Source organism: Neolamprologus brichardi, chromosome 7, assembly GCF_056152115.1.
Source record: "Neolamprologus brichardi isolate AB-2024 chromosome 7, ASM5615211v1, whole genome shotgun sequence".
Lineage (NCBI taxonomy): Eukaryota > Metazoa > Chordata > Actinopteri > Cichliformes > Cichlidae > Neolamprologus > Neolamprologus brichardi.
In genome coordinates, this window is record NC_142110.1 from 40,060,158 (window position 1) to 40,078,864 (window position 18,707).

The window sequence follows — 18,707 nt, forward strand, 5'->3', positions numbered from 1 at the left end:
CCTGGGCTCTGGGAAGGGCAATCCACGACTGAGTGATTTATTTATTTATTTAAATTCTAGGTATGCTTTTACTGCACTGGCAGTGCATGGAATCATTGAAAAAACTGAAAAATACATCTGCTACTGTTCAGCTTTTCAGATGGTGTTGCAAGGAGAGTCAAAATCCAATGGTACTTCAAGATTCAAGAAGTTTATTTTCATATACACTGCAAAACACAAATGGTTACGCTGCAATGAAATTCTTACTTTGTGAGTTCCCTTCACACAACTAAGTAAACAACTAACTAACAAATCTCCACTGTGAGCACAGAAAATAATAAATAGAGTTAAGTTTAATTAGTTGTGTGAAGGGAAATTGTAAAATAAGATTTTCTGCATTCATAATTCCATTTTGATGAGATCCCCAAAACCAGTGACTGAAATGAAGCCCCCAACCTCCATTTGTTCTACTGATGACTGTAAACACTCACCATTTCACCTCTTTCCTGACCTCCTCCTTACATACTGAGGACTCCATGAGACCCATTGCTGCTGTTTTTTGGTTCAGTTCTTGTGCAATTTGGTATATCTCAGTCCTTTCTCACCGTTTTCCTTGCTTAACACTGCTTCTTGACAGCCACCCTTCCACTGAGACAATTTCTGATGATATTTTTCCTGTTCCTTAAGGACATGACTTTCAGATACGGTTTATCTGTCTTAGGTCCTCCACCTTGTCCAGTTTCCTCAGTACTTTTAAGGACACATTGCATGCTGTGCCAGAATATTCTTTGCCAATGTTTTGGCTAATTGCTCTTTGGGAATCACCTTGTTGGTACAAGTACTATATCAGAACACTCGAATCTCTGGCATTTTTCTTATATTCAACTAAAAATGGGAACAAATTGTGTGTTTTTTGACAGGCTGCTAGTAACAAAGTGCTTAAAGATACAGTTTAAAATGGGTTCTTCGCTAAGTTGTTATACGTAGATATAACACTGGTTTAGAACTTGAGTTAGGCGCATTTCTTATGATGGGCTTAACAAACACAACCATTTTTCTGAAAATAAAAAAATAAAGGGTAAGGAATGCACTGAAATGAGTGCAAAAACAGCCAATAGGCTCCAGGCTACTTAAAGACCTTCAGAATTCCCAAAGAACTTTAGTTCAAGATCACTTTAGAAACATAAAAATAAACAACAGCAAAAAAACCCAAAACAAAACAAGAAGTGTCTCAAGACTTCTGCACAGTACTGTATGTGAATGTGTAAATCGGTACCAACCTGACAGAGTGGACAGGCAACATTTATCTTCATTACTACCTACACATCTAATATTTCATTCATCAACAAAACAGCCGGAAGTTTTATCGAAATGTCATTTGTTTAAGTTTGTCTGCTGTCACACACAGAAAACAACATAATATAAGGAATTCCACAACACTGAGTGATACATTTATTTCAAGACAGTATCTCAATTTTTGTGGCACTGAAGTGTAAACAGTTCAAAATACATTGGTCGGAGCTGCGTTTGGCAGCATTGCTTAAAATTTACATCTACACCATTTAGCCTTTTCAGTTCTCAGAGATGGGCCAATTACAAATCAATTCAACACACATATATGAAGAGATTTGTGAATTGTGTTCCTTTTTGAACCTGCTGTGAGTTTCCCCATAAATGTTTGAAAAAAAAAACAAACTTTGAAGGCCCATTTTACAGTAAGAAGTGTCAACAAATCTGTCTGTACCAACAGTTTATTTAAATACTGATTTTAAAAAAACATTTGCAAATGATATGATATCGGGGATCAAGATGAAACCATCATCCTGTGTGGTCATGACTTCGTCAAAATTATATCAATTTTGTCCTTTTAGTGGTGATGAAACACAACAGGAAGTCTGCACCAGCTAATTTTCGGTTCTTCTACTCTTTGCATTTAAAAATCTGCAGTTGATCTTCTATTTCAGCGCCGGTCAGTTGAAAAACATTTCCGCCCTCCCAATAACTGACAGTGGCAGAAGTCTCTAAATGGCAAAGAGTTCAGGATTTTGTGCGAGTGGCTTTTCATTGGCATGTTTGTGGTCCTCCACCTAAGTTTGGTAGGCGAAGATCAACCAAACAGCAGCAACAGGACGATGCAGGCAGAATTCACTATTATCAAAGGCACTGTAAAAACAAAAGAGTACAAAACACAAAGAAATCAAACTGATTCCATCAGCAACCTCAGAAATATTACAGCTGCTAATTCTTGACTCAAATACATCTGTTACAGAGTGAATTAAAAATTGAAGAGCACACCAGCAATTTAGCTCATTTAATACTGAGTTATTTAGGAAAAAGTTATTTGATTTTGTTAACATCAGAAAAAAATGTTTGTTGACAGTCATGATAAACTTAAAGTCCACCCTCTTTCATTTTTAAGATTTTGTGTATTAAACAAAAAATCCTTAGCAGATCTTAAAAATAGGCAAATGCAACTGCAAATGAATAATTACATATGACCTATTACAGTGTGTCATTAATTATTTAATGAAAGCTAAGCCAAAATGCAGAAGCAGTGTGTGAAAAACTAATTGCATCCAATTCACTAACTTGTAAAATCACCTTTCATCAGTCTCTAACATGATTGTGGATCGGCCCACTCTTCTTTTTAGGGTTGCTTCAGTTCATTGATATTTGTGGTCATTCATGTGCACACAGTTCTCTTAAGGTCCTGCCACAGCATTTCATTGGAGTTGAGTTTTGGACTTCGACTGGGCCACTGAAGCATTTGAATTCTTATCCTTTTTCAGCCATTCTGTAGTAGATTTGCTGCTGGGATTGGGATCATTGTCATCCTGATTGACCCAATTTTGGCCGTGACCAGGTCCGGTGGGTGCAAAACAACCCCAAATCTCCACTTTGGTCTTGTCTGTCCAAAGTCCTCCTCTAACACACCAACCCTCTGAATGTCCTTTTTCACTACATGAAACTCATAAATCCTGGCTACTCTGGTCACTCCCAATGAAAATCTCAGCTTCAACTGTGCCACCTCTGTCTCTAAACCATATAAAACAGCAGGTCTCACTACTGTCTTTTAAACATTCCTGCCATAAATCACTCTTAACACTTATCTCCACCCTGTCTCTCCTCTCTTCTTCACCTCTCTTGTGCACTGCCCCAGGTTTTTAACCTCAAGCCTTCACTACCTCTACTCTGTTGTAGCTTCACAGTTACAGTTAATATGAGAGTACATGTACCTATTTTTAAGATCTGCTAAGGATTTATGAACAATACAGCCTACCGACCTCTCATGACAGTCCGGACTGAGCGGATGAGATTGAGAATCTGGGCTTTGATTCCTGGATCATCTCCAAAACCTCCAACTCCCTGGTCAACACCGAAACCAACTGCAGACACACGGAGAAAGGAGAAGAGAAAGTACAGGAGACAGATGGGAAGAAAGATGAGAAACACCAGTAAATGAGATAGCAGATGCATGTATACGTTTATTTTCCAGTTTAAAAAAAAGACCAGCAGCTTTAACGTTATTCAAAACTTTGCATTTTTTTTCTCTGTAATGCTCAAGCCTTAATTCTTCCTTATAAATCCCAAACAGGAGCCTCTCCATTAACCAAAAGGCAGCCTGCTAAGTGTATACGCGTAGCTAGCTGCTTTTAACCAGTTATTTCACTATACGTGACATAACGTGTCACTGTACGTGACATAAAATACACTTAAACACTTACTCTTGCTGAGAAATCTCTCCTCATGCAACACAGCGATTGCATTGGTACACAGAATAGCGGTCTGGATGAGAGAGTAAAGAGTAAACGCCATGCTGGCAACTTCTTCTTCTCCTCCTCCTTCTTCTACCGCCACTCCCAGAGATGCTGCTGCCGTAAACAGGCATGCCGACGTCGTGCAACAGAGGTAGCCAGATTTTTTTTTTGTCTCGTAAATCAAAAAGGGGACTTTTAGTTCCATTCATTCAATACTAAAATCCTGAAAAGAATAACAGCAAGATAACAAGGTACCTTTTAAAATCTCTTTTTCTATAAACTTTGATTTTCTTTTCTCTTTTTGAACACCAAATTATATTTTTAAAACACACACACACATACACACACACGCACACACACACACACACACACACACACACGCAATTAATATTAAGTGACCACTTCACTCAATTACTCTTTTCTTATACTGTTTTATTGGTGTTTTTCCATCCTATTTTCATTTGATTTACCTGCCCTGTTGTTTTATGTCATTTTAACTGTTCGGCTGTTGTTTTGAATTGGTCTTATAAATCAGTTTGACTTCACTCTTACCTTTTTTTAAAGTTTTTTTGACAGCATCTTTAAGAGGCAACACAAGCATGCATGCAGATCCTTAAGTGCTTGCTTATTGCAAACTTGATTCACTCATTCACACATACATTTACACAAGCACCTTTTTCTATGGCTAAGCAAGTTTAACGTAACAGTTCCACACTCACACTCTGATGGATGCACTGAGCATTCAGTATCTTGCTGAAGGACAGTTTGACATATAGAAAAACACTTACTTCTGACTAGTCAACAGCCCACTTCATCTTCTGAACCACAGAAGATATAATAACTGGGATCTTCTTAACAGCCTGCTTTTAGTTTCAGAAAGAACTTCATGTAAATATGCTCTGGGTAAAGGGACTCCATCCACGCAAACATGAACTAGTCCTCCACATTCAGTTTTTCATATAGACTTTTAATTTACACATAAATAGTAGAGAAACTACAAGAACATTCTGAAATACATCTGCAATAACAGCTTCTAATGATAACATTTTCTCAGTAAATGACAACTTTGTCCATTTATTTTATAAACAAGATGAGTGGGTTGTCACTTTTGCTCTTTTTGATTTTGCTCAAACATCACCATCATCGCCACCACCCCTGTGTCTCTTTCTTTTTCATTTCACATTATAATAAATAGTATTATCACAATTGGGGTCTCAGGAGTTGATACTCAAATAAATAAACAAAAAAAGCAAAAAAACAAAAACAAAACGCACACACACACAAAGAGATAGGTAGAATGACTGTGAAGATCAGTATTCACATGTATGACATTTTATACAATAAGGTGAAATAATTTACATATAAATATACAACACTGACGAACTTCAGGCCTTTGCTGTCAGATGCTCTTTCTGGAGAGAAAGCACGTGTCCAGAGTTTTTCATTTCCAAAACAACGAGGCAGATTCTGCAGCTGATGGCAGCAATATTTATTTAGTGATAATCATAAGACGTTACAACAGGAAAACGTCTGTTGGGAGAATGAACCATACCTTCACTGTGTCTTACAGCTGTTCGGTTCCATATGGTACACAGTCTGCAGTTAATGTGACACAGGACATCATTTCAGGTAACTCTGACTTTATAAATAAAGTATTAAATATAATCAGATGTGACATTAATTAAGGACAAGGTAAAAACGGTGGTTTTGAAATGCTGTTAATAGAGTTGTAAACTGCAAAATTTATGAATATATATATATATATATATGTGGACATTTTTTTTGTGGTGCCATGTTGTAATAGTACCATTGTAAATTCAAGTGCTTTATTTATTTATTTTAATTCATCTGACATACTAAACCAAGGTTGTGTGTGTCCAGCCACTGACAAACTGGTGGTGGTGGCTCGTGTTTACAGGGAAGGATTAGAGTTGAACATGATGAAGTCCCTTTGGGATCAAATGTTGATAATAAATAAATGTTGTCGTGCTTGTTTCTCTTCAGGGCCATCACTTGGTGATACAAATACAACCTATCTTAGTCCTTTTTCATCCAGAGTTTGGCCAATGTACAGCTGAGCCCACGGGCAGATAAAAACATCCAATCTTTATTTACTTTTTTTTATGCCTGGAAATTAGTTTTCTGACATCTACAACTGCCTTCCTGGTGGTCCTCAAAGGCCGAGGTTGCTTTGGTCCCGGTTGGTTAATGCTTTGAACGTGACTGCCAACACACTCGCAGTGTCACAGGTTTCAGTCAATTAAGTTCAGTTAGGGAACTTGAACCAGGGAAGAAGAGGAAAAACTTTAGAAATCTTTTACCAGTATGATGTCCCACAGCCTCACATGAGTTCTTAGCAGGCAGTGTGTAGAGAGCAACTAACAGAGGTGATATCGAAGAAGCAGCAGAATAATTGCTGTCCCACGAAAAGTAATATAATGTATGATATAGTTTCACATCCTCTCTGTCGGTGATGGTCTCTGTCAGTTTTCTGTGTGCTAATCCTAAAAAAAATGGAAATTACATTAGTTTTACATTCAGGGTAAGAGTTTTGCCATACTGATTTAACTGATTGTTTAGAATCACCCCAGAAAATTATAATAAAATTTAGCCAGTAATGCCAAATGTGTTAATGCTATAAGACAGTTTATTATCAATCAAATGAAAATTAAGCATATTTCACTGTCTTGCCATTATCTCTATTATGATGTAAATATGAGGCTTAATAATGTGTAGCTTGTCAAAAGCTTTTTATGTGATAACTATTTATTTTTACATTTCTTCAAGCTTCATTTTAAATTTACTGAAAAAATATTCACCTCTTTGCTACTTGTTGAGATGGGAGCTGATCTTTTCTTTTCTGATGATGTTTGCGTAGGGAATCTGAAAGGCAAAAACAAGACATAAAACATTACAATCTTCCTAAAGAAATACATTTAACACTGAAAAAGGTTCTCTAAAGTAAACTTTACTATTATGATTTTATCATTGGTGGAAATATGAAAATCCAAAACTCTAGCCAAGCTGGTGAAAGTAAAAGTCTGTCAACACAAATTAAACATTTTTTGGAGTTCATTTGCATGTCTGTGTGAAATTAATGTGTCATTACTCTCAGACAGATCCATCTGCTGGTTCTAGACACATTTGTCAATTGTTTACGTGAGTATGTGCATTTGGTGTGCACATACAGGCTTATAAATTAGCTTGAACCCATATTCATAATTGCCTGCCTTTGTGATTACATGAATGCAGCATGTTCTTGTGTGCGTTTTGGCGCACGCCTTGCCACTGTGTGCACACAAGCGTGTACAGTGGTGGCATGTGTCAGAAAACAAAGACAAACAGCGTCTGTCAGCCTGTCTGCCAGCTGCTCCAGTGATTGATGTCGACGGAAACACTCAGATGGCTGCAAAGGAACTTCTCACCCGTGAAAGACAAACTAGATGATTGGCTCTGTCTTTTGATGGACAAATAAGCAAACGCATGTGTCCGGTCAAGTCCTAGTGATGGCTTCATTTATTCAGCATTTAATTTTTGTTTTTGTTTTAACCCATGGAAAGGATTTCCCAAGTATGCATACAATCTCTAGCAGTCAGAGAATTGACTGGCACATTTACTCATCGGTATTTGATTTTTTTGTTTTGTTTCGGTTGATGTGATGTCACTGTATTTTAGTAAGTACTGCATAATTAGTCTTAATTATATTTTTTCTCAAAATCCTTGCAGACATTTTTTAAGGCAATCATGAAGATTTTCTTTTAATTTGTGTATCTAAAAAAGGGTGTTTAATTTGTCGTTTAAAAGCATATTTCCATCAGTGTTAAGCACTAACATTAGTAGTCTTACCATCTGTAACTGTTGGACCATCTCCTCTCTGTAGGCGAGCTCTCGTTTCATCTGATCTTGAAAATTGTCTGAAATTAGCGTACAATAAAAACAAACCTTGATTAGGTGGCGCGTGTATTGTCATTTTGGAAAATTAGAGTGATAAAGACAGCCGATGACAGAAAAGGGTTGAGCAAAAAAATCGGGGAAAATAAAAAACTGAAAGGTAAAAATGGGGATAAAGGTAAAGATGTAAGAGACCGCAAGAAAGACAGAAAAGGAGAAGTTGCCCTTCAGAGTATGGAAACTAAAAGGAAATCAGGGTAAGGGGGAAAAAAACGGACTTACGGAAGACAGGAAATGGTGAGGTGCCCTTCAAAGCGTGAAACTCTTGCTCCAGTCTCCTCCTGAAGTCGATCTGTTCCAGCAGAACCTTCTGGAGCTCTTCTACACAAGGACAGAAGAAAGCAGAAGGAAAATATGAGAGTGGTTGCATTAAAATATTCTCTCACAATCTCACAAATGTCCACTAATGTCCATCTAGTATAGATTACTAGTTTTCTATGGTCAGTGCAGCTGAGATGTGCTCAAACAGGCCTTACCTTTCTCCATGCTCTCAACATCCTTTTTCAGCTGCACAGGAGAAGCAGCACCCTGGCTTTGATCGCCTGAAAACATGAAGAGACTTAATTCCAAACTTGAAATTACATACATTTGAAATGTTGTTGTTGTTGTTAACTAAACTGGGATTTGATCCATGAACAGGAAATGAGTACAAAACAAACAAATAAAAATAATGAATTTAAGGCCATGCTCATAAACTATAAATGATCTTGAAATCAGTTATTCAAAAGCAACGGGAAAAGCTACAAATGTAAGTAAAGTTAAGTGAAAGCATCAGGCATCATTTGATCGCCCAAAGTAGGTTAGGTCTGTTTGTTAGATCAGGAAAACAGCTTAACTGCAGTCTCCATTATTTGGACAGAACTACTTGGTTTTATTTTGTCATGGACTAATTTAGTTTCCTCCTCTCTTGTATGCATCACGTCTTAAGTTGTGAATTTTCTCCTGTCAGCTGTAAGTGAAGCATTGCAATTCATGTTCTGGCCTCTAGGTGTCAGTACAAGTTCATAGAAACTACTTATGATGACCGGAGACTATGACGAGCTTTACTGTTCTCGCCTCTTATTGTAATATCATGCTTCGTCCAATCTAGTCAGAGAGATTTGAGTCAATCATCTGGTGGCTGTTAAAGCTGAAGAAGGGCGGAGATGTGGAAAGTTTTGATTTTACAACAAAAGTTAAGGTTTTTTGACCAATACAAGTAGTTCCTGCAAACTAAAGCAGGATTTAAAAGCCATAAATATGGTTAAAAAAACATCCTCACAGTTAATAGTGTGAATGTTTTATAAAATATATGTTTTGTCTGTTTTGTCTTTTGTTTTTAACTCCTGGAGGATAAATCTACTTGTTGCTTTAAAGGTCTGCCATCCTCAGAACAAATATCTCCATTACATGCTGTGTTTTTCCTTCAGATTTCCAGTGTCTGTCATGGTAAGCATGCATGTGTGTGTTTGAGCTAATGTCTGAATTGTGACAATGAGGCATTGAACGCCTTAATGAAGCAAGTGAGCACCCTCGATATGTGTATCCTCCTCCAGTCATTTCATGTCCTGGCTCCTTAAGCCTCCCTATGCTTCTCTCTCTCTCTCATTTAGAACAGAGAGAGCTCTCCTCTCTCCTCCTCTCCTCTCTCCTTTCCTCTCCTCTCTCTGTCTCATTTGACAAGCAAATTTGCAGACAGTGCCCGAGGATAACAACCTCGTTTGACAGTCAATTAACCGTGAATAGTCAAAGCCAAGGCGGTTTGCATTACATAAATGGAAAATTAGATTATTTTTTCTCCCTAGAAACAGAGGGAGAGTTTAAAGACAGTGGAGGGGGGTGGAGGGACTCGGAGGAATCAGGCCTTCTAATCACGTAGAGCTTCCCACCGCCCAGGGAGACGTTTGGCAATCAGGGGAAAGGTGGTCTCATTTAATTTGTTTCGTGTAATTTTTCGAAATACATTATACATTATGCACAGGGATCATTACGATGTGTGTGCGTGTAGGGGTTGAGGGAACGGGGGGGTAGATATAAATGTTGGCACAGATGTCATAAAGCACTTTTAATGTCTTCCTGACAGATATAAAAAGGTAATAAGCTGTGATCTTTTTCAAACGGGAAAGGTTTTTTTGCGCTGAGAAAGGGGAAAAAAGGCAATTATGTCGGGGGCGATATGGGTCTGGGATGGAGATTGCCAGCGCGGCTGCTTATCTCTGAGCTGATGTTTTCTTGTTGAACTATAACGGCCCCCCTAAGAGTAACAGCCCTAGCGACAACGCCACTAAAGAGAGGAGCCGTGGCAGAGCGGCGAAAGAGGCAGCTTTGCACTGCTGTTTCATCTCTGTGTGTATTTATATGAATCCCTTAACTTGCCATCTGAGAGGACATGGAGATGGAGATGGATAAAGCTTAAGAGTCAAAGGCTTTCCCTCACTGACTGAACTGTTCTGAATGTCATTTGTGTAAGAAATCAGTGTCATTTTGCAAATAAAGTCATAAAGTGTCAGTTTTTAATCAGCATTTTAATCACAAGTAGGTTTATTTTCTAATATAAATAATAATCAGTGTCATCAAACACCAAATATAAGCAGACGGTACCCATTCCATCCCAATAATTATACTTTCAGTGTCTGATTTGCCAGTTTCAACTTTTGCCTTTAGTTTATTTTCTGTGTTCTATCTGAATGTAGCTGTTTTGCAACCACTTATAAAAAAAGAATAAATACAAAAACGTGAGTTTTTATACCTGAGTTCTCCCTCCAGTAGTCCGGGGCCGACGTCTCAGTCTCTGGTACAAAGAAACTATTCTGTTCTTTTGTTTCATCTGAGAAAAGATGAGAGCGAAAGACAGGAAGACAGACAGGAAGAGAGATTCAGTAAGGGCCATTGGCTGAGCTGGTTATCCGGACACATGGAGATAACTAAGTGTACGCATGATGTGTGCGTCTCTTTTGTGTGTATGCATTTGGGAGCTATGGTCGAGCGTACGCATGTGTGTTTGTCAACGCACTGCGAGAAAACACGGGGAAGACATTTTCTCCGGGAAAAGGGTCAGAGTGGGAGATGAGAGGAGCAAATGAAACGTCACAGGAATATGAGCCTCACAGGAACACAGGGACACTATAAAACCACTCACTCAGACAATAAATGAAACAAAGATGCTATAATACAACAGACTCGGACATCTGATGAAGCAAATAGTAACAGTTTGCTGAAATAGATTGTGTAATGCTATTTGATGAAACAGTGTAAAAAACATTTGATGAAACTGAGACATCGTAAAACAACTGCAGGGTGGAAGATGTAGCATCCAACAAACCATGCAACCAATATAGTGATTTCTGGAGATTATATATGAAATATTATTTGCTGTTGCAAATTTGATGGAGAAAAAAAAGGATGATGTTTAATGTGCTTTTTAACTTTTGTGTCAACAACTATTTTTCAGTTTCAAAACTAATGCATTTAATTAGATTTCTGCAATGCCGCGTTCTGTGTTGTGGAGACTTTAAAATGAAAAACTGTTCCAAAAGATTAAAACGTTTGCGCTTACCGGAAATGCTGGAATTGTCTTTGGTTGCATATGCAGGAAGTCCTTCGTCTCTGTTTTTGTGAACCTGGAAATCAAATATAGTTGATAAATATTTAATTTACATGTTGCATAAGACAATAAATTTAAAAAACTGGAACATGCACTGAGGCAGGGCAGTCTGATTCTGATTACTGATAATACTAATACTACTACTAATTTAATCTGCAATATACTGGAGACTTTTATTCCTCAAAATGAATACTGAGATAAATCTGCAGTATGTTGCTAGATGATAGTTCAACCCCCCCAAAGAAAACCATCGTCAAAATTGAACCTCTACTTCCTCCTCCTCTTGGAGGTCTGGTTAACATGGGAGTCGACAGGTTAAAGATTAGAGTTGCCCTAACAAGCTGGGGTGACAGAGGGAGAACGAACACAACGTGGCCATTAAACAAGCCACACCTGGGCCTATTAGCTAGTATCAGAGTGAGGTGACTGTTTTCATGTCTACGGGGAGAAACCAGCCTATCAATCTGCTTATGCAGATCACACCACTGCCTGACTGCGGCACCATTTAAATAATAATTAGCTAAAGTGGCCTGTGGGGATATTTACGTTTTTGTAAGCTGTGTCCTCCCGGTGAGGTGGGGTGGAGCTTGAGAGAGGTAAGCTGGCAGGAGGGGAGGTGGGCAGGCTGGGAGACTCCTGCTGGATCGGATCTGAGGAGGATCGAGGGGACGTACCGGGATACATTGCACCACTCCCTCTGTCTTTCCCCCTATCCTCTCCAGCATTGTCACTCAGCGCAGAAAGGTACAGGTTGGTTTGAGTCTGTGGTGGTCTGTTTGTAAAGCTCCCCTCCTCTTCATCATCTTGCTTTGATGACTCCACATCCACTTCCCCCTCCTCCTCGCTTTCTGCTCCCTCCGGTTCCCCATCACCTCCACTTTCACTTCCATAGCTGCAACTGCTAGTTGGTGATAGCCGCGGGTGTTGGTCTGATCTGGTGACTACAAAGTCCTCATCCGTTGCTCCAGTGACCCCTCCGCCATTGCTGTGGAGCTTGGCAATGCTTTCTGCATCTTTGATGACAGGTCGGAACGCAGAGCCATAGCTTGACTTCCTTGACTGGAGAGTTGGGTTCTCCAGTAGTTTGAGCCAGCCCTCTGAGGTGACAGGGCGAGGGTCGGTGGTAACTGTTGTACACTCTGTGTCAAACAGCCCAGATTTGGGTGTGGTGGATCCGCCACTGGGAGTCATAGTTGCATTGATCCCACTTCCATTTCCACTCACAGCTCCAGATTCACTGGGGTCTGAGAGATCCAGAAAGGCCTGCCTCAGTGAGGGGTTGTCTGTCAGGGAGGAGAGGGTGCTGGGCTGAGGATGGATGTAAGTGGGGACAGGGATTCCTCCTGCTGCTCTTGGTGGCCAAAACATGCAGAAAGGAGGATAAAAAGAGTCTTTTCGACCGGGCCATAAAAGACCAGACAACCCTGCCCCTTTCTGTCCAGCTGGCACATCACTGTCCTCTTTTTTCTGCTGGCAGAGGCCAAATGCTGGAAAGGGATAAGGAGAGGGGAAGAGTGATGTAGGAGGGAACTTCTGCAGCATGCCGAAACCTTTGCTTGGGACAGGAATGACAGGGTAACTACGTGGTGTCTTACGAGGAGAAAGACTCCCTCCATCCAGATCATCCTCATCTTCAAAGCGGGTTCTTTTCTGAGCACCCAGCTCAGGTCCCATTACGTGAGGCACCACTGAACCTGACAGACTCTTCATGGGACCCATAGCAGAACAATGGGAAGACGAGGGCAAGGCTCTCTTTCGGCTGCCTCCATTGAACATAGCTTTGACATCTTCCCACGCATAAATTAACTCCTCTGGTGGATGTTTGTCAGTTAGTTTGAGGTGTCGTCGCCAGGAATTAAAGTTGGCAGCATCAGGCTGGGTATATTTGGTTTCTGGTGTTGAGCGGTGGGAATGGAAAATAAACTTATTTGGGGAGAAGTACATGTTGCAGAAGGAACACTTGATGCATTTGGCCCGTGAACTATTGTAGCGTGCAGGAATGAAGTTACCACGGCAACCCCAGGCGCACTCATGCGTTACATCGAAGGCAAAGTTGTCGGGCAGTTTCGGCGGCGTGTTCTCTCCGAGAAAGGACTTGCACAGACGCTCAGCTTCACGCTTGGTGATCATGCCACAGCGTCGTGACGAGATGGGCATGGCGCCGGCCCTTCGGAGTATCTCCAGCTGAACCGGCGTGCACTGAACACAGGTGATGCCCAGTGCCACCCGACGATTGTGAATCTCATTATAACTGTAATTCTTGAGGAGTGTGTTGGAAATCTGCGCCAAGCAAAGTCTCTCTGTGTTATCTATGACCAGTGATACAATGGGAACGCCATAAAGGAAGACCTGGCCAACCTGGTTGGGTTTGAGTGGTGAGGAGGAAGAAGAAGGAGAGGGTGACGATAAGGAAGAGGATGAAGAGTGGTGATGGGTGGGCCTGGGTGGAGTCAGGGGTTCCTGTTGGTAGGGGCCTGTTGAGCTTGTCATTATGATATCAGTAGGGCTTGAAAGATGAGTCTTGTCCATGCTCGGAAAAAAGTTAAAAAAAACCTGAAAAGAAAGAAAGAAAGAAAGAAAGAAAGAAAGAAAGAAAGAAAGAAAGTTCAACATTTATTAATTCATAAATAACCTTTTAAAACAGTTTACAAGCGCTTCTCTACCTGTATTATCAGCCATATGAAATGAGTTTCTTATTACTTAATATACACTTTGACCAAATAAATATACCTCAGAATAATAAATAACAGAGAAGTGGATAACGGAGAGCAAAGAGAATAAATAAAAAATCCAGTGAAATGTAACATTAACAATTAAATGTATCTGATTACCCTTTCAAAGTCTGTTTTTTAAGAAAGTTAACAATTAATTTAGAAATATTTTGACATCACAGCTAAATGCTTATTTTAATATTTTTAATGTATTTTAATTTCTGACTATTCTTGCAATTTCATAAGGGGCACAGAAATCGAAGCTGAATTGTGCAGATGGAATATTATTGCTGTTACTTGTTTTGATGACAGCAAATATATATTTTTTAATGCTTAGGAGGTATATCTTGATGTGGCTCCTGTGAATTTTTGAATTATCAAATGGGAAAAATGATTCAGGAGGATGAGGAAACACTCTTTCATAAGCACTGCTGTGAAGTGTACTTTAAAAAAAGAATCATTTAAAAATAATTTAAAATAAAATAATGTAAATACCACCAATAGCACATACGGTATTTTAATAAGGTTGCATATAGTTATTATTATTATTTCTGTACCATTCACAAGGCTTTGCTTATATGATGCCAATCTTATTGCCTTTAATAGAACTGTGGCACTTCAGATATCCCATTCGTGCGTTACTTCGTGTACTTTTTATTGTGTTTATTTATTGTGTTTATTTTAATATACCTTATATTTTTGCATATATTTTAAGTATGATAATTACTGAATATAACGAATAGTGTAAAATAAGAGATTTATATGAGCTTCTTGAGAATAAAAGTTATTTTTTGTAAATGTATTATAAATATATTGTTTTTACTTGTTTTAGAAACAGAAAATTTGCATGTCAGAAATTTCCATAATTCACTTACAGCGCATCTGTCTTATATTGGTTCTGCATTCATACACAGTTGTGATATATTTTAAAAACCGGTATAATATTTTACGAACATTTCACAAAATTTTAAATCAAAGAGATCGTTGCTAAGAAATTACAATACATTTATACATTCTAAGAAATTTAATAATTACATTGCGTATTACAGAAAAAGGACGCTGGGTCTAAGAATGTAAAACAACTGCGGTGTTTTTCTTCTTCTTCTGTTTGATTTAACTACTCATAGGTACAGCATAAAGACGACACGCAGGACTCCGCATATCAGAACTTTAACTCAAGAATTCAGTCCGTCTTTAATTTTTACTATATTAAAATTTTTCTTTACATATTTCTTTTCTTTTTTTTATGCTGTTTGTTTTTTGTTTTTTTTCGCCGAAAACACATATGCTTCCATTAAAGTTTTCACAAGTGGGTTTCACGTTTAACTTCGGTAGAACAAAATTAAAACAACAACAATAACAACAACAACAAAATAATAACAACAACAACAAAAGCCATAATAATAACAATATATTCAAAGGAAATCTAGAGGACTGTGAGTTATACATGCATCGCATTTTCGAATCATTTTTACAAGCTTGTTCTCTGTCCCCACTGTTCATGTAACACAAATCGATAACAGTCTACACTTTTACAACACTTTAACCAGAGTAAGGGAATGATCAGCAGTCCTTACCTTCGACTTCTGGGGAAAATCCCAAAACGCGTCAAAAATATCCCCGTCACGAGAGAAATCGATTTATCCTGCGCAGCTTTAAAAGACTCATTTTATCACGTAAAAAAACAAACAAACGAGAAACCTTGTATCCGGGAAACACGTGGGAGCGGCACCGGCTATTTTTTATTTATTTACTTTTTAACTGTGGAGAGAGCCTGCTCATGATGTGAGTAAACTGCGGCGCTCGCGCCGGCTTTATTCCCTTTTCTGAGACACCTCGCGCAGTCCTAATCCCCCCTCCTCTCTCTCCCTCTCTCTCTCTCTCTCCCTCGCGCGCTCTCTCTCTCACCCGGCAGCACACCTGCCTCGAGTTTGATTGGCGTGTGGCGCGAGCTCAGCCCACCATCCGGGACAGACACCCGCACACCTTCACGCGCGCACACAGACCTCCCACCTCCCGCCTTCCTTCACTGCGCCGCTCTGTCCAAGAGAACAGCTAAAATGACGTCTCCCTAACTGTCAGCGAAACGCTGGAAAACTCAAATTAACGCCACAGAGGTCCAGGGTAACATACGCACGACACCGGAATGCGTCCAGAGCGTGCGCCTTCAAACTTTAAACAGCCACCTACACTAAAAAAAAGACAAACCCAGGATTTAGGAGGGGCGCAATTTTAGCTATTTTACTTACCATATCATCGGCCTAATGAATATTAATTTCAGCTTAAGTGGTTATTTCCACACAGAACCAACCATAACTACGCTACAAGCTGTTGCCATCAGATGGTTGTCTGCTGTTGGTCCGCGGGACGCACACCCCGAGTTGCAAATTAATTAACACCAAACTGATGTTAAAAGAGACTGCTGGCAGCACACACGGTCAGCCGAAGAGACTTGAATTGGAAATATGGCTTTTAAACACAGACATGGTGTGGAGTAAAACACTAGCTTGGCCGTGGGGGCCGAAGAAAGGAAAAATAAAAGCTGAGACAGCAGACAGACAGGCCGGCAGACAGTCTGAGGATCAGAATAATATCTATCAGGGCAGCTGATACCCACATTCAACGCTGAGCAGGCTTTTGGAAATATGACTGTCTAAACATGTGCAGGTCGTTTCCAGGACTTTTAAACGGCAGCAGGAAGCACACTGCAAACTATATCATATGTTGTAACCGAGGCTCACCGAAGCACCCAGCTAACACACGATGCTATAAAAGGTGCAATTCACCTGATAAGGGCCCTTAAAAAATTTCAGCAGAGGGATCGGATAAGTGTTCCCGGGGGAGGGGTTCAGAGCATTTGTTACCAAACCCTTACTCCAAGCTCCGAAGCAGGTGTTTTTGCAACTGCTGAATTACTCCTTCCACTAAAAATATGCAGGCAAATTACACATGTGAAGCGAAGACCTAAATATGAAGTTCATAACCCAGATACTAGCGGCCTCACATTTATCTGAAGTTATCCGCAAAACGATCTCGTTTAACTCTTCATGCGAGTGCACTCATGGGGAAGTCCTAGTTCCAAATACTGATCGTCCTTGTTAATTAAGACACGTTGATAACAAAGTTGCTCTCAGGACAGATTCTTCTGTGGCTCGTCATGGGGCAGGATGGAAAATTTATGTAGGAAATAAGAAAGAGACCAGTCTCAGAAAGCAAACTGCACACATGTTAAACATCAACACAGGTGTGTTTGTCTCTGAACTGCAAATTATAACTGAGGTATCTCAACTTCTAAGGAACTTTTTAGCAGAATGTTTTTGAAAAGACACGAAGGTTGGAATAAATTATGCATTTTATCCCCACTTTTATTATTATCTTAGTTGTCGGAAGGTGAAATAAATAATTACCACGGGGGCAAAACACGCAGGGATCTTTATTTGCTCCGAATTGCCTGAATAAATAAAAGCTGCAGTGCGGACTAATATTTTATTTTGTCTAAATTACACATAAAATGTTGTAACGTTCGACATATCTTAACATAGTCGAGAGACATCCAGTCCCCAGATTTTTACTTTCATGTCACCCATTAATTTCCTTGCACACCATCAGATAATTCATAAAAGTCATCAACACTGAAAGTTTTGGAAAGCCCGCTTTTAATCCAACTTCTTCCTTGCGAATTTCAAATTACGCATTCATCTGTCTGAGCAACTGTCAGTCTGGTTAAAAGGCTGCCGGATACTGAGATTGCCTGTAATTTATTCTCGCCCAATCTTTTCTCAATAGCATCTTGATAAACATGACAGAATCGCTTTTAGGCTCTGCTTTAAATCCGTGCGCGCCAGTGTGTGTGTGTGCGACACAGAGGAGAGCGAGAGCCCCATCTGCTCCTTTTCAAACCAATTTAGGATGTCACTGCGCGTGCTTTTGTCTCGCGGACGGACGCCACGGGAACACTCTGCAATGGGACAAGAGGTGGGTTGGGGCTGGTAGGAAAGGGGGGGCAAAGAGCGGAGTCACGCACAGGCCGCAGTTATGGTGCTTGGTGACGTCACAATAGGGGGCGAGGGGAATAAAAGAGTGTAAAAACCAGGTAAAGTAGGCCTACCTTCAAGAACTGATACTCAATCTTGCTTCAGAAATGCGTTTTGGCAAACACTTACGTAACATCCTATCCAAAGGTGGCCTATTTAAAATAATAAAAATTTAGATATGATTATATTATCTATGTTTACCACGTGGTTACCAGATATTTAAAATAAATATGTGGCAATTTGCTGCAGAATGTGAAATAATGTAGAATATGAAATAACTTTTATGTGTGGATGTATTTGTTTTCTATTGGTCTCACTAATAATGCGCAGATAAACAGCAATGAAGTAAATGAATGGCTACTCGTTTGTTGGGTTAACTTTCCTTCTCCAGGACAGAGATGTCTCTGACATGTTATCAAAATCCGAGCATGACTAAACCATGTGAAGCAGGAAAAGACGTATTGGAATACAATAGAGCTATTAGTCCCGTTGGAATACATTTCACTTTTTTTTCGTAATGCATTAGTCGGTCGCCCTACTGAGAAATTAATCTTGCGGTTAAAGGAAAAAAAATGCTTGTGTGACCTCGGAGGGTCAAAGCTGGATGAAAAAAAAGGAGAGCGAGTGCTGCACGTCCAAAAACATAATAAATTAAGAGCTACAACACTAAGTGATCTTGAGACATTTAACA

The 18,707-nt window shown here is 39.6% G+C and overlaps 2 protein-coding genes across 2 annotated transcripts; both read right to left on the minus strand.

Moving 5' to 3' along the window:
- Nucleotides 1-1,714: 1,714 nt before the first annotated feature.
- Nucleotides 1,715-3,843, minus strand: ier3ip1 (immediate early response 3 interacting protein 1). Its single transcript, XM_006795587.3, has 3 exons — nucleotides 3,705-3,843; nucleotides 3,264-3,365; nucleotides 1,715-2,142 (listed from the first exon to the last, which is right to left on the minus strand). The coding sequence occupies exons 1-3, from the start codon at nucleotides 3,793-3,795 to the stop codon at nucleotides 2,087-2,089; spliced, it is 249 nt and encodes an 82-aa protein (XP_006795650.1). The 5' UTR covers nucleotides 3,796-3,843; the 3' UTR covers nucleotides 1,715-2,086.
- A 917-nt stretch (nucleotides 3,844-4,760) lies between these two features.
- On the minus strand, nucleotides 4,761-13,800 carry skor2 (SKI family transcriptional corepressor 2). The gene is made up of 8 exons (XM_006795586.3): nucleotides 11,818-13,800; nucleotides 11,224-11,287; nucleotides 10,417-10,494; nucleotides 8,165-8,230; nucleotides 7,911-8,009; nucleotides 7,584-7,651; nucleotides 6,557-6,620; nucleotides 4,761-6,241 (listed from the first exon to the last, which is right to left on the minus strand). Exons 1-7 carry the CDS (start codon nucleotides 13,798-13,800, stop codon nucleotides 6,564-6,566), a joined length of 2,415 nt encoding a protein of 804 aa, XP_006795649.1. The 3' UTR covers nucleotides 4,761-6,241; nucleotides 6,557-6,563.
- Between the last annotated feature and the right edge of the window lie 4,907 nt (nucleotides 13,801-18,707).